Source organism: Eucalyptus grandis, chromosome 1 (assembly GCF_016545825.1).
Source record: "Eucalyptus grandis isolate ANBG69807.140 chromosome 1, ASM1654582v1, whole genome shotgun sequence".
Classification (NCBI taxonomy): Eukaryota; Viridiplantae; Streptophyta; class Magnoliopsida; order Myrtales; family Myrtaceae; genus Eucalyptus; species Eucalyptus grandis.
Window position 1 is genome coordinate 40308427 of NC_052612.1, and position 14677 is coordinate 40323103.

At 39.8% G+C, this 14677-nt stretch overlaps 1 protein-coding gene across 1 annotated transcript; it reads right to left on the reverse strand.

Annotated features, from left to right (window-relative positions):
- Nucleotides 1-778: 778 nt before the first annotated feature.
- On the reverse strand, nucleotides 779-3805 carry LOC104442476 (protein DETOXIFICATION 41-like). The gene is given in 9 exon segments (XM_010055908.3): nucleotides 779-1087; nucleotides 1170-1256; nucleotides 1333-1451; nucleotides 1551-1789; nucleotides 1964-2020; nucleotides 2106-2192; nucleotides 2272-2497; nucleotides 2500-2815; nucleotides 3344-3805. Coding segments are annotated over 9 exon segments (1512 nt in total). The 5' UTR covers nucleotides 3653-3805; the 3' UTR covers nucleotides 779-1015.
- Nucleotides 3806-14677: the final 10872 nt, after the last annotated feature.

Below are 14677 nucleotides of genomic sequence, written 5' to 3' on the forward strand. Positions count from 1 at the left end.
GGCAAAATCTAGCCAAAATTGGCCCGAAAAGATTGAATTGACACAAAATAAAAAGATTTAGAACTAAATTAACAAAAAATTGTTTAGGACTAAATTGACACAAATACAAAAGATTTAAGACTTTTTAAACATTTTTCCCTATAATTTCTTCAAGCAACAGAGCATTGCTTTCTCGGCAAATGCAACAAAGGGACTGAAGAAAAGCGAACCGAATAGTTGAGCATAACGGCACGAATGAAGGAAGTGTCGGTTTCTTATCTGCAGATGGGAGTGGGCGACTGTTAAGGTTCGATGCAGACAATCCCTTCAGCTCGTGAAAAGGACGTGCACGGGAGTTCAACCGCTTATCAATGAATGAACCATGAACCAGCTCAGTAAGTGCATTGACCAAGTGTTCGAGCAGGACTATTGATTTTTCTGTGCATTTGTGGTCAGTCGCATCTCATTGTTTGGATATTTTATGATATGATTGTAAAACTTGTTTCATTTCTTTCTGTAAGAACAATTTTATCCCATCGGATCGGACTTGCGTTGCGGGTGCTCGACACCCTCTATGACAATGATGCATAAAAAAGACTGGTTTCTCTCCTATGGCATCGATTTTTCATCATCTAGTAGGAGTTTGCACATGCTGCCTGCCCCGAATCATTTGCTTTTGATCTTTTCCCCATTCTGCACAAGTGAACAATCAGATCGTCCAGACCTAATGCAGTATGTAGTGATCAGGTGTTCCCCGGTGTCCTCTAGTGAAAGAATGGAGATGAGCGAAGTCTCCTGATTACGACAATGCGAATGATTGAAATATATGAAGGCTCCTTATCACAAATGTTGACCGTTACAAGAAAAGGGTTCCCTTCCCTCTTCCAAATCTGGGCTCATATATACACGATAAGCAAAAATGATAAAAAGAAGCCTATCATAATATTTCGCCCCTCCATTATCTAACATTGAGAAAAAAAATGCGGGAACCACAATCGAAAGGCTGGAAACCGAATGGTGATCAAATAAGCAACCACTATATGTCATCAACCAGGTCCAATGTTTCCACATTCGCCGAATTCTTCAGGCGAGTTGCAGCTTTTTCGACCTGAGACAAGCAGAGAATTAGGTATCAGTGTCCATGTATGACATGAAACCAGATGAGATGAACCATTCAGAACTACAGCTACCTCAGCAGTCCAATTTGTTCTGGCAGTTAATATTATAAGGGCTCCTGTCTGTAGAAGAACCCCAACAATCATTCCCCACCAGATACCCTGAAATGAAGAACACTTACCATGAGCATGTGTGATTATATGAGAGAGAGAGAGAGAGAGAGAGAGATGATTTTACCGCTGCTCCTAAACTAGTTTTGAAACCAAGAACGCATCCGATGGGGAGACCAATTATATAGTAAGTGGCTAGATTGATGTAGGCCACCACGGCTTGCCACCCGCTTCCAATTGCCACACCTGCAAATCAAGTGCAATAGCAGTTAAATACCATTTACTTAATGAGAGATCATTGACTGCTTCGCTAACAGCTATTACAGCATTCATAGCAATAGTTACCTGAGAGTATGGGCTGAATGCCATTGAGGAAAACAGAGATGGCCAACAGAGGAGTTATCTCGGAAACTGCTTCGATAACTTCAGTATCGGATGTGAAGAGTGTGCTCAATCCTACCTTGAATATCAGGATAATCGCTGAAAACACTATACTAATGAGAATGCTGGTTCCAGTTACAACCAAAACCGAAAACTTTGCCACACTAGGATGACCTGCCCCAAGCTCATTGCTTACACGGACACTGCAATGGACAGCCGAATTCATTAGCAAGCCGACATAGTTACTGGAAGTTTATATGAAGATGCACTGTTGTATTGCTTATTGTCGCAGAATGTGCAAATCTGATGGTCATAATTGTTGCAAAAGCATCTCCATATCATTACTACTATTTGGAGCTATGTTTGGAGTGACAAACCTGGCGGCCGCAGCTAGCCCTAGCATAAATTGCATGTCCCAGTTCAAGTAGTTCATACTGAAAGCGAGAAGCATCATCGAGTCAATAAAAAAGCAAATTCGGATTACCGCAACAAAAGAAGAAACAGTTTTGCCAGCATTACCAAATTGATATGGAGTCCAACGCTATGGTGGGATTGGGAAGGAGACCTGAAATGAGCACAAGACCTTGGAAGTACCATATTTCCAAGCTACATGAAGAAGAAAAAAACGTCAGGTCATGGTGGATCAAAGACTTAATGAACATGGTGACCAGTCCTACTCACATACCACAGCATGATGGCAGAAGCAACAGTGAGCTTGAAATAAGGCCAGATTCCCTTAAATGCCCTCATTGACAGGCCGGTCCATGTCTCTTTACAAGAAGGGCTCAGGACAATGTAGAGGCCGCTTAAGATCACGAGGAGCCACCAGGAGAAGCTCAAGGTCAGAGCCGCCCCAATGAGGCCGTAGTCCAACACATAGACCACAATCCACGTGAGAAGGATGTGCAAAGGAATACCCCAACAGACATGTAAGCCAGAGGGTTTACTATGTTCTGTGCCTGGAGGAACCTCTGCATTGGGCACGCAATAGCAAACGCATACAGCTGGGGGATTAGGCCCCGCGCGAAAATCTGGCCTTGCTCTGCAATGCTCTCTGATTGGCCTATCGCTACCAGTGCATCACCGGAAAACCAGTACAAGAATGTGAGCAGGAAAGCCGCTCCCACGTGCAGGACTATGGCTCTTTGGCAAATGATGCCCATCGAGGCTAACTTCTTCGCACCATAGGCTTGCCCACAGACGGTTTGCACGGCACTAGCCATTCCCAACTGTCCATTGGAATCACAAACAAACCTGGGTAAGTGTTCCATAAATGGGAGAGATTATTGCCAGTGAAACAGAGCATAGACAAGGCTCAGTGACCATTGCCAAGATTTTTACTGAATTAACCTATCGTAAATGGCTTGGCACTAGGTCTATTTCGTCACTACATTCCGTGAATGAGTCTAACTCGATAACTTCTCGGCATGTCTCTGCCTGATATTCACACAATCGTTTACTATATTCACGGCATCAAGTCATTTCTATCTATGGACTTTCCCAAAGAAGGCATAGAAAGGCAGAGCATTACAAAATGGTGTACATGCCAGATATGTGCAGGCACAAGAGTTGATACAGCATCATCATCCTAGTACATAACCCAAGAACAAACAACAGGATTTAAACTTGAGATTGTTGCCAACTAAAGAATTGGAACTCGAATCGTGATATCACGAGCAGACATGGATTTCCATCACCGTAACTCCGGTACATACAGCGCGGCAAGTTAAAACAATGAAAGGACACATATGCCTTACCATAATCCCGTAGGCAAGGCCTTGAATGCCCACGCTGGCAATGGAAGCCCCCGCAAGCTCCAGCGAACCCAAGTGCCCAGTGAACATGAGGGTCACAAAGCTGAGCATGTAGTTGAAGATGGACGTCACGATAGACGAGCCCGAGAGCAGCCAGAGCAGCCTCGACTCCCACGCCACGAGGCGCGGCCACCACCGGAGCGCGATGGGGCGGTGCTCGAGGAACTCCTCGATCGCCACCGACGACAGGTCCGGTATCCGGCTGTGAGAGTCGAGCCCGAGCAGCAACGGCTGATACTCCGCCGACCCCATGTCCCTCCGTTTCCGTTTCCTTAGAACTGTTCTAGATGATGCTATGGGACAATTCAGTGGACCACGGGCGCACACACAAGCCTCAAGCGAGAGCGTTTAATGCGAGCGCTCGAGTTTAAGGAGCAAGCGAGTGTACGCGGGTAGTGTGGTTTTGATCTGATACGAGGGCAGTTATTAAGGAACGTAATCTTACTCTCTAACTACCATTCCAGCTCTTGGACCAGACAGGCTACTGCAGTCGGCATTCGCATGTAGGTCTCTGAGAGGGAATATTGGGGATTGTGTTAGATAAATCTAACCCCCCACGAGGCCAACCTAACACCTCGGTTGGGATCTTCAAACGAACCATCTGGACTACTACAATATGCTATAAAGGACAGAATTTTTTATTGCTTTTTATATGGGTTGCATTAAAGAATTGTGAACTTTGCTCTTTCTTTCTTTTTATTGATGGAATTTTCTCAGGGCACGTGATTCCTGCCAGTGCTGGTAATCTGTGCAGATTAGGATATAATTATTTTACTTCATTTATTTAGTATTTCTATAATCCTGGGTAGTCTGTGATTATACATATACATATACAAATACATATATATATATATATATATATATATAATTGAAAGATGGAATTGCCAACTCAACTGTTTTTGCAATCTGACAAAAGAAATTCTCGGTAAGTTTGTGCGGACATAGAATATCAAAATTTCCATAATCCCCCTTTCCTTACAGTTTTGGATCAATTTTTTCGTTCAATTTTTTTATTTCGAATGCGAGCGTGTGCGCTTTGGCTAGTGCAATTGAAGGGTCCTTAGCGAAAAATAAAAAGAAGAAGGAGGAGGAGGAGGAGGAGAGACAAGCCAGACATGGGCCAATGCTCCAACTAAATCTCCGTCGTTGGATTTCCGTCGGATGAAGTGCAGAGCAAATCTCTCGTGGTCCTTGCAACGCACAAGTCAAGAGGAGTGTTCCGCACATTTCACAGCATTCGTGGAGCTACCAACGTCAACGGATTGCACTGAATCGTAGTCCTCTATTTGGAGAAAAAAAAAAAAAAACTAATCAGAAGAAGATAGCCTAGAGATCATCGCAAGTCGAGCGACATTTATGACCATGATCATTGAAGTAAACGTAGCGTGGGTTTGACAACGTTTTCAAACGATGAATTAACAACGACTATTGCCAGCCGTGGAAGGGACGTAGTTCAGCAAAGGTTCCGGCCCCTTTCTTGATTCGAAAAAACAGCGGGGTTTTTAAGGTCGGGGGTCCTTTTCGATTCGACCGTCGAGTCCATCGAAGGCGAGGAAGGATAGAAGAGGAGGAGGGCTCGTTTTTTCTGCTGTTGTGGGGAAGGGGGGCGCGTTAGGTGAAAGCACGTGTAAAGCTAATCTCCCATCTTCGGTACGGTGGCACCGCTCGCTCGATTTAGCATTGACGCCAGGCAAACGAAGAGCTTCGTTAGGGCAAATGGAGGGGTAGCTCTCTCGGGCATCCCGTCCAACAAATCATTGTGATGCCCCCACAACAGGTTGACAATTCAGTAGACTTTGGTAGTTTGAAACTCATGCAAATCTGTGTCTCTCTATCTGCCCGCACGAGAAGCCCGACTTCTTCGCGTAAGACATTAACTCGTAGGATGCAAGCAACCCTTTGTTTGAAACATATCATGTCGGTTTTGACCCCTGGAAAGCTGTCTGTTGCGAGACTCGTGTTCGATCTTTATGAAAGGGCCCCGACTTTACATATTCTTTGTTTTTTATTGTGATTGTTTCCACTTGTCTAAATGAACGGCGGAAAAATCCTATATATGGTATCTTTTCGGTCTCTGCAAGTGCGGAAGGATGACTAATTAGTGCATGCAAAGCACGTGAATGAAGATACTCGCAAAAGGTAAATTCAGCGAGTGGCGCTTGTTAGCAACTTCGTCCGTTTATTTTAATACTTCCTTGTTAAGGGAAAAAAGCAAAAAAAAAAAAAAAAAAAAAGGGCAAAAAAAAAAAAGTCGAAAGAATATTAGAATATTATTAAAAATTGTCCAGTCATGCCACGTATAATGGTTAGCATCTTCCTTGGTGATTTCTAGTTAAAATTGACCGGATAAACTTAATTGACAAAACGTGAAAATGTTTATGATTCAATTGGAAAATTGAAAGGTTTAGTCATTCTAATTGTTCAAATTATAAATCAGACGTTATTTGATAACATTGATTATTATATGCTACATCGGACTTTTAAATATGCTGACTTGACATACCCATCTTTTTATCCGTCTATATTAGAAAAGGAAAAGAAAGTAGATGAGGGACTTTAAATATCTAACGTGGAAATTTTATTTTCTAATTTGAGACGAATTTCTTCTATGGATAATTTATGTGTAACTTTTTTTGGTCTACCATTCAAACTTGAATTAAGAGGTTAAAGGTCATATCGGTAGATTTATCAATGCAATAATGACATTAAGTACTTTCATACAACAAATTGAACAAATAAAAAATTCAAGGACTATATTAAACATTTGCTAATAGTTCAAAGATCATATTGAACAAATTAAAAGTTCAGAGATAATATCGTATATTTAATCAAATTTTATAGACTATTTGTATAATTTTTCTTTCAATATTTTATTTTAGAGTGTTCTATTAAATTTTGAACCCAAGATCATAGGAAAAGAAGCAAACTTCCTTGCAATTTAAGTCAACACTTTATTATCACGTGGGTGGCGCGCACAATACAAGCGTACATTATGGGAGAAAAGACCGGCAACTCTTCATTTCAAATCATCTCGGCACCAAATTTTCCCCAGAGGTTGTTGAATGTAATCATCATATTTTCAAATAATGTTTAATTTTCATTGCGATCAAAATATTGTTAAATAATTTTGCTTACTTTATGTAAATATAGTATGTCTTATACTTGATCATTATCACACTAATAGTAACCTAAAGTGCATAATCCATAAGTAACTATCATACTTATTAAACAAGAGTTCATAAATAATCATCTGAACATCAGTAAAACCATTATAATGTTTGCGACTTATCAACCACGCCAGTACAGTGTCAAAGAAATTGACATGTTGATATATTCTTGACATGCATATAAAGTTAGATTAGTTACGGATGTTGGCAAATAACTACTAAATTTTAAAAGAAGTCCATCAATAACCAATTGAGCGTTAGTATTTTCATCATAATGCTATTTAATTTACAAACAACATTTATCAAGTTTGTGATGCATTAATTCTTTTGCACGTTGGTAAATTCATCATGATATACTAACCATACTTGTAATAAATTTCTAATAAATGGTACTTTGCTAATCACACTTAATAAATTTCAAGGAAACCAGTAGCTTACTAACTGATTGAGATGCCGGGGCAAATTCTTCCTAGCGTCGGTAGTTTAGCGACCACAAGTGTAAATGTGAAAGGAGCTGGTAACTTATTAATTTATCGAGATGTAGGTAAACTCATTGCAGGTTCGTAATTTATGAGCTACACACTCGAAAAATTTGGAAAGGATCCGATACTTTGCTAATTTATTTAAAATGTCGGTAGATTCTCTATAGTGTGGGTGGTCTACTGACCAGACTCATAAAATTCCAAGGAAGTTAGTGATTCACTAATTGAAGGACCAGTCGCAAGCATGTACAATTTTTCTACGACTCAATGCCTTAGGAGAGACAGGGAAACCCACCTCTCTTCGACCAAAATTCCATGATCACACCCCGTTGGGTCGATCAGCCCTGGGTTGAAGAAGCCATTAAGCATCTTCTCTGATATGACCCGCACGAACACTGTGACGCGCAACTCCATGGCCTCTGTTTATGCCGAAAACGGGAAACCCGAGATGCGCGGGAGCTGTTTGACGGAATGCCGCATCGGGAGATGGTTTCTTGGAACACCGTGATTGCTGGGTACCTGCATGACGATCGGATCGAGGGGGCTTATCCGTTGTTTGAGAAAATGCCTAAAAGGAACCGTCATTCCGTGGACTTTGATTATAAGGTGCTCTATAAGGAGTGGGCAGCTTGAGGGAGCAAGGAAGCTGTTTGATTTGGTTCCTGATGAACAAGATGTAGCATTGTGGAATGCCGTGATAGTGGGTTATGCAAAGAAGGGCAAATTCGACATAGCCAAGGTACTTTTTCATGAGATGCCGGTTAAGAATTTAGGCTCCGTCTGTTTCGCGAAAAATGTGACGTTTCTGGAAAATATTTTCCAGAAAAATATAATTATTTTCGATATACGGATGAAACTTAAAAATGAAGTGAAAAATATTTTTCTCTATTCAAAGTAAGGAAAATATTTTCCTTCATATACTCTTTTTCATTTTAATTATTTTTAAAATGGATTTTTCATATTTTTTAAAGATTGATTTTTAATTTTTAAAATCTATATATATTTTTTTTTCATTTTTACTTTATTTTCTTTGTTTTCCATCTCCTTCTTTTTTGGTCGGTCGCCGGCTATAGCGATGGCTTGTGACCAGCCACCGGTGAGCCTCGAGCTTGCCGACGAGCATGAAGCTTGCCGCTCACTAGATTTGTGACGCGAGCGTTGAGCTTGAGGCTCGCCCCGATCGACGAGCGCGAGCTTGAGATCGATGAGCTCGAGATTTGCCTAGTGACGGCCGACGACTAGCCAAGAAAGAAGAAGATAAGAAACAAAGAAAAAAAAAAGAAATTCAAAATAATTCAAATTAAAAAGGAAAAGAAAATTAAAAAAATCATTCAAATAAAAAAAGAAAAGAAGAAGAAGAAATGAGATGAGGAAGTGAGGATTTATAAAAGTGCAAGATAAGAGAGATTAAGTAAGGAAAATGTTTTTCACTTTTCAAAAGTGAAAAATATTTTCCTCAAGGAATTCATTTTCTGTGAAACGAACACCAGAAAATTCGAAAAATGTTTTTTTGAAAATTATTTTCCGCGAAACGAACGAAGCTTAGTTTCATGAAATTCAATGCTTTCGCTTGCAGGGAATACAAACTCAGAAAGTACGTTCGGCATTCTTAATGGGAAATAGTGGGCCGCGACATTGTGTCATGGAAATTAATGCTAGATAAATTTGTTCAGCTGGGTGAAGTGGACTCTGCTAGGGACTTAGAAGGATTCTGGACCCCAATGTTGTTTCTTGGGGGAGTACTTTTTGTGTGGGTTGATGCCAGATGGAAGCTTCCTGGAGGCCAGAAGACTCTTTGACGAGAAGCCTAGTAGAAATACAGTTTCATGAAGCGCATTGATTGCAGGGTATATTAATAACTGCCAAATGGATGAGGCCATCGGCCTGTTTATGGAAATGCCAGCGGCCTGTTTATGGAAATGCCAGAAAGGAATTCCGTGTCACGGACTACTGTGATTAATGGACAGGTTATATATCACGAGGAATATATATCACGAGGAATAGGGTGGAGGGAGTACCTATAAATATAATGATGGGTTTGGCCTGCATTCTTCTAGTAAATCTGCAATGGTAACTCTCCTGTATATCTTGACTGTCGCGACCAATTTTTTCGAAGTGTAAACCACTTAGAGTTTGGCTAATGGATTGTTAAGTCTAGACTTAACTCGGGCTCTCCCAAGCTCATACCAACTTGCGACTTAGAATTAGATCTCTTAACATGCAATTGATTTTCAATTAGGAGTCGCCACTAATCTATTTTTGATGGGTCGATTAGAAATCCAAGTAAAGTAACGGGAGTTTTACTTTACTCCTACGAACCAGAGACTATGGGTACGGGGATTTGGTTACACTAGATTCCTCTAATGCCATTTTGGTACATTTCTTTTTATTTTGAAAAGTGTTTGGCAAGCTATTTGGATTGATTTTAAATTTATTTCCCTAACATGCGAGGTGATCATGCGGGTGCGCAATCCACCAATTTAATACCCAGATAAACAATAAATAAATTGCAAAAACTTACCTCAAAGCAACGAAAGCATCTGCAATGTTAAATTAAAATCCATATTAACAACCCTAGATATGGTTTCTAATTAACACGCAATTTTTATTTTCTTTTTTACTTAATTAATGAAAATCATGCAATATGCAATGCAATATTAATTAAATGACCTAATTCTAATGACATGTAATTTCTAATTAAATGGGCCTAGCGAAAATACTAAATGACATGCATCTCAATGAACCTAACGCTATATGACGTGCCCATGATTTTTTTTATTTTCTTAATAAGCATGCAATCTATCATAATATGTAATGACGTGCAAAGAATGCACTAATTCTATTTTTTTTTTTTTTTTTTATTTCGAAATTCGAAATTAAAATTGCCAAATAATTAAATGTGCAATTTAAGTTAATGAGAAGAAAATATGATATCCTAAATTAATGTTTTTGGTCTTTTTATTTAAGAAATTCGAAATAAATTTCCTATCCTAAACATGCAACATAACCTTAAAACCGGTAATATCCTAACATGCATTTAACCTAACTCAAATAAGTATTTTTGGGCTTTTCTTTTACGGGAGCAATCAAATAGAGGCATCAAGAAAGCACGGCACCAAATCAAGCAATATATCATCCATGTCCATTTAATTTAGGGAAATAAATTGACGAATCGTATTTAGCACATGAGATCGGATTGGCAATTTTTCCATGCGATTGTGAGTCGTATTTCGAACATGAAATCAGACTATCAATCATGTGCACGTTGTGAAATTAGGGAATAAATCCCTAATTTAAAAAGATTTTCGAGAAGATTTGGATTGGATGCATCATAGATTTGAATTTGAACGCAATATCAACAAATTAAGTAAGGAAATTATCAAATTAAATTTGGATAATATCTTTACCTATTTCGTAATATTGTTCCCAAATTTGGACTCATCGGATGATGGGATTGGTGATGGCTTATGGTGAGCTTGATGCAGTGATTCGATTGGGTGTGTCCACGGCTACAGGGCACGCGAGAAGACTGCGTTGCTGGAGGAGTTTATGGTGCTTAATGGTCTTGGACCATAGGGAACACTAGAAAACCTTTTATTCCAAAGGAAGCACCTGCACCCACAGAATACACTTGAAGCTAATCAGACTTTTTACCACTTGTAGTCTCCTTGTTCGCATATGGTCCACGTGCACTCCTCTAGGAAATTTTCACCACTTCATTCATGAATCACACCTGCACGCAAAAAGAAATTTCTTATTTCTTTCTTCTATTTTAACAAAAACCTCCGGTGGACATAACGTGCGAGAATTTCTGCCACAGCTACACACAATCGGAACTTGTCCTAGCGATTGATCGGGTGAACGCAGAGGACCTCAGTCACCAACGGCATGAAGGAACTGCTGGGTCAAGCGAGACATTGACGTCGATCGTGTCGATGGGGCTCGCCAAGGCAGAACCACGGCAAGTGGACTCAAGGATGAACGGCGAAGGGGCTGTTTGCCAATATGGCTCGGCTCAAGAATCGGCAAGTGAATCTCACTTGACAACCTGCAAAACAGAAACTCAACGTTGCTAGTTCGATGGTTGCTGCTTGTGGCACTTGTGGCGAGGATTGTCGTTTGAAGGTTCACGGCTTGGCTGTATAAGAACTCCTCGGCAGCAGTTGGTCATCGGCTAGAAACAATGGCGCTGGGATTGCGAAGTTGGAGGAACCCATGGATTGGGAATCGTGGTGATGGACTCGGCTATGCACCTCCTAATTCTCACCTGTTGCCAAGAAGAGAGTTCCTTCTCTTGTTTCTGAATTTCATGGCCGTATATTCTCCATTGCGTGGCTCCCTTTGAAGCCTCGTGTTGAATACGATGGTGGGTGGTTGCCTTGACTGAGTTGTCTTCTTCCTCTCGGTTCCTTCTCTTTTCACGAATTGTGGCCGTGTATATCAATATGTGTGGCCTTTTTCTTCAAACCCTACGAATCTAATCTATTTATAGGCCACAAGTTAGGGTTTTAATTTTTCCAAATCCGTATCCACGAAAATTCCTTTTTTCAAATGCAATATTTGCTTTTAATTAGGATTGCAAGAGGATTCTTCTAAAATTTGAAATCTCGCACAAATAAATCCGTAAAATCTTTCGAGGACACGAGCTTGGGCCGATTTACTCCCTTCGTGGGTTTAGTCCAATTCACCAAATTAAAGTCCTAAACCATTAATTTGAACCAATTTTTTACCGGCCCAATGTAAATGCAAATAAAAAATAAATGCGCCTAAAACTATATGCTATGCGATTAACTATTTTTTCAGGGATAAAATTAACCTCTAATTTTTTAATACGATAAATGACTAAACGGGTCATCAAAATTTAGATGTTAACATTGACACACTCACTCCCGCGCAGTAATTATGGTCTTCACATTCATTTACATCTGATAGACAGTGACAGGATAACTCAACAAATGTCTAAAAGATGGTGAATAGGTGGATTATAGTGCCATAAAAAGGCTCCAAACGATTCTCTAACTGCTTCAAAACATCTGCTATCACTTTGAAATGATATGTTTCACCGATAATGTCTCTTTAAACAATTTTTGTCATCTTTTAATGTGAAGGATATACAAGTACCGGAGAAGATTACCTTGGCATCCATCTGTAAGGTATGGAAATCCCCTACAGCCATAGCGGCAGGCACATTGAGCGGTCAAGATTTCAGCGAACAGATAAGATAGGGAGTCAGATGGAAAGCCGCAATGGTAATCCAGGGAAGGGTAATCCAATTTAGGATAGTATGTCAATCCAAGCGCGTGGAGAATAGTTGTGTTCAATCCCCAGTCCTGAACAACGAGGTCCAGAACAACAGGGACATATTCCAAGTCCGGTCATAATGTCAGTGGGTTTGTCATTTTGGCCACGAGCCACTGTCTGTCGATGGGAAAAGCATATTTGCAACCCTTTTCTCACCTTTACTGGAATTGCTCCTCCCTATACTCATATTGAACGTGGTGAATTTTATGCAATGAGTTTACATCCAATTTAGTTGTTTTACTTATAAATACTGTAAGTGATTAATATTTTTTGATTCTGCAATTATTCATTATTGACTCTCTCTAACCACGGTGTTCTTTATTTTTATTATTATTTATTTCTCTAGTGATTTTGTATTTATTTAATTACAAGATCCGGTTAGCTTTTCCGTGTTATATTACAACTTGTCTATGTTGTGTGTGATCTGCTCGTTGCTCATGGCACTACAGTTTGTGCAGAGAAAGTTCTTTCTCTAGCACCGTTTTCTAGAAAAGGGACAATAAATATTATACTCTCGGTTTTCCTGGATTCCTTGCAGATGTCACAATGAAATTAGCAAATTGTGGCCAGATGTTGAGGAGCTTCTGCTGTCAAATCTTTTATATCAATACATCATGCTTCACAACAAAAGGTAAAAGACATGAATGGATTGAATTCAATCAGACAAGACATGAGGTTGTTCATACTTCAATACTAAAATCTGATTTCGAATATTTTCAGAAATGACTCTCGTTCTGTGTATGATATCACGTTCTTCATTTAAAAAATAAAGTGTTAGAAGAGCTGAGGCGAGAAGCCCATGAACTCGAATTTCAGATTCAATCTATGTCATTTACCAAAACACCATGGCAGCGCTTGTTTAGGAGAATACTTGGTTTCTGTTGTTATCGCGTTTCATTCATCAAGTGACGATCCTCTGACCATTTCTTCATGGTTTGTCTCTCATCTCAAATGATGTAGAATAATAGAGTTCTGTGGCCTCATCACGAAAGATGCCAATAACCTGTTGTTTATAAGTGGATTCATAGCTATCGCTGCAAGGTAGCTCAGTTGAAGCATGCAAAAATGTCACACAGGGAGATTTTCTGCTTCTACTATGGAAGATAATGAAAGTTCAAATTTATGCGCAGTGTTCTTTCACGTTTTTGTCAATAGCTGTCATAAGTTCGACTCATTCACCAAGATCACGAGGTTTAGCTAAATGACTAATTTCCTTTCTTCACTCGCTTCTGGTATTTCAATGTGCTGATTCCTATGAGTGCTAACCTTGCTTTGCAGGTTAGTGTGCCCCTTATTGCAACAAGAAGGAAAAATTCGGCAGGCAATCAAATGGTTCAAGGTGGAAGCTAAGTCAGGAGCTTGAAAGCTCTGATACCATGAAAGAAGACAAGTGAGAATCAAAGAAGGAGAGGATGACGGAATTTTAGGGAAAATTTTTGTATCTCTCTTTTCTTATTCCCTAAATGTACAATGCTTTGCAAATATAGTACAAGGTGTATAAAATGAAAGGAAAGAATATATCCTATGAATAAATTCTAATATCGTATTGATCCAGTCTAATCCTTGATTGATTTAATAGATCAATCTCAATCTGAATGGATTCTCCCATCTCGGGCATATCTTCCAACAAACTCGCATTTGATGTCGAACCACTTGTTGGAATAACAGTTTTCTCCTATTACAAATGGGAAAGGAATGGCAACGTTTCCACAGTACTAGGAGCAACCGGGCTTTGCTAGAGGCGCCATGGGTTGTTCTGGTGCGTTGTGCAGTAGGAATGTCAGCAAGAGAATGGAGTGGAAAAGCCAAGGGAACACCATTGCCAAAGGCACGTACATGACTTACTTCTTCAGCACCATCATGCAGAAAGAAGGGACTGCAAATAATACTCGTGCAGTTATGAGCTCGAAGACAGGATTCAGGTGGCAGACCAACAGAGTAAGATTACGAGATTGAACTAATCAAATGGATGTTTAATTTTCAGACCTTGAACCAGATGTCTTTTGCTGGACTAATAGAAGATCGACAAAGGATATTATCTGAGTTGTGGCCAGACACTCTTGAGTTTTCAACATTAGTCCGTAAATATACTAAGAATTTCTTGCTCCGCTACAAGAGGAGGGGACTTTAATGGGTGGGGACTTCCATGGGGCAAGGGACAAGATCACTGATATTTTATATACTTAATTCTTTTCTAAAGAAAATTCAGAAAATTTTGAGTAGATGATGACTGACATTATGTGTATAATATTCTCTGTACTTCATGTTGACAAAAAGAAAAGGCTGAAGTCTTGGAAGATTAAGAAGGAGAAGCCCATGAACTTCCA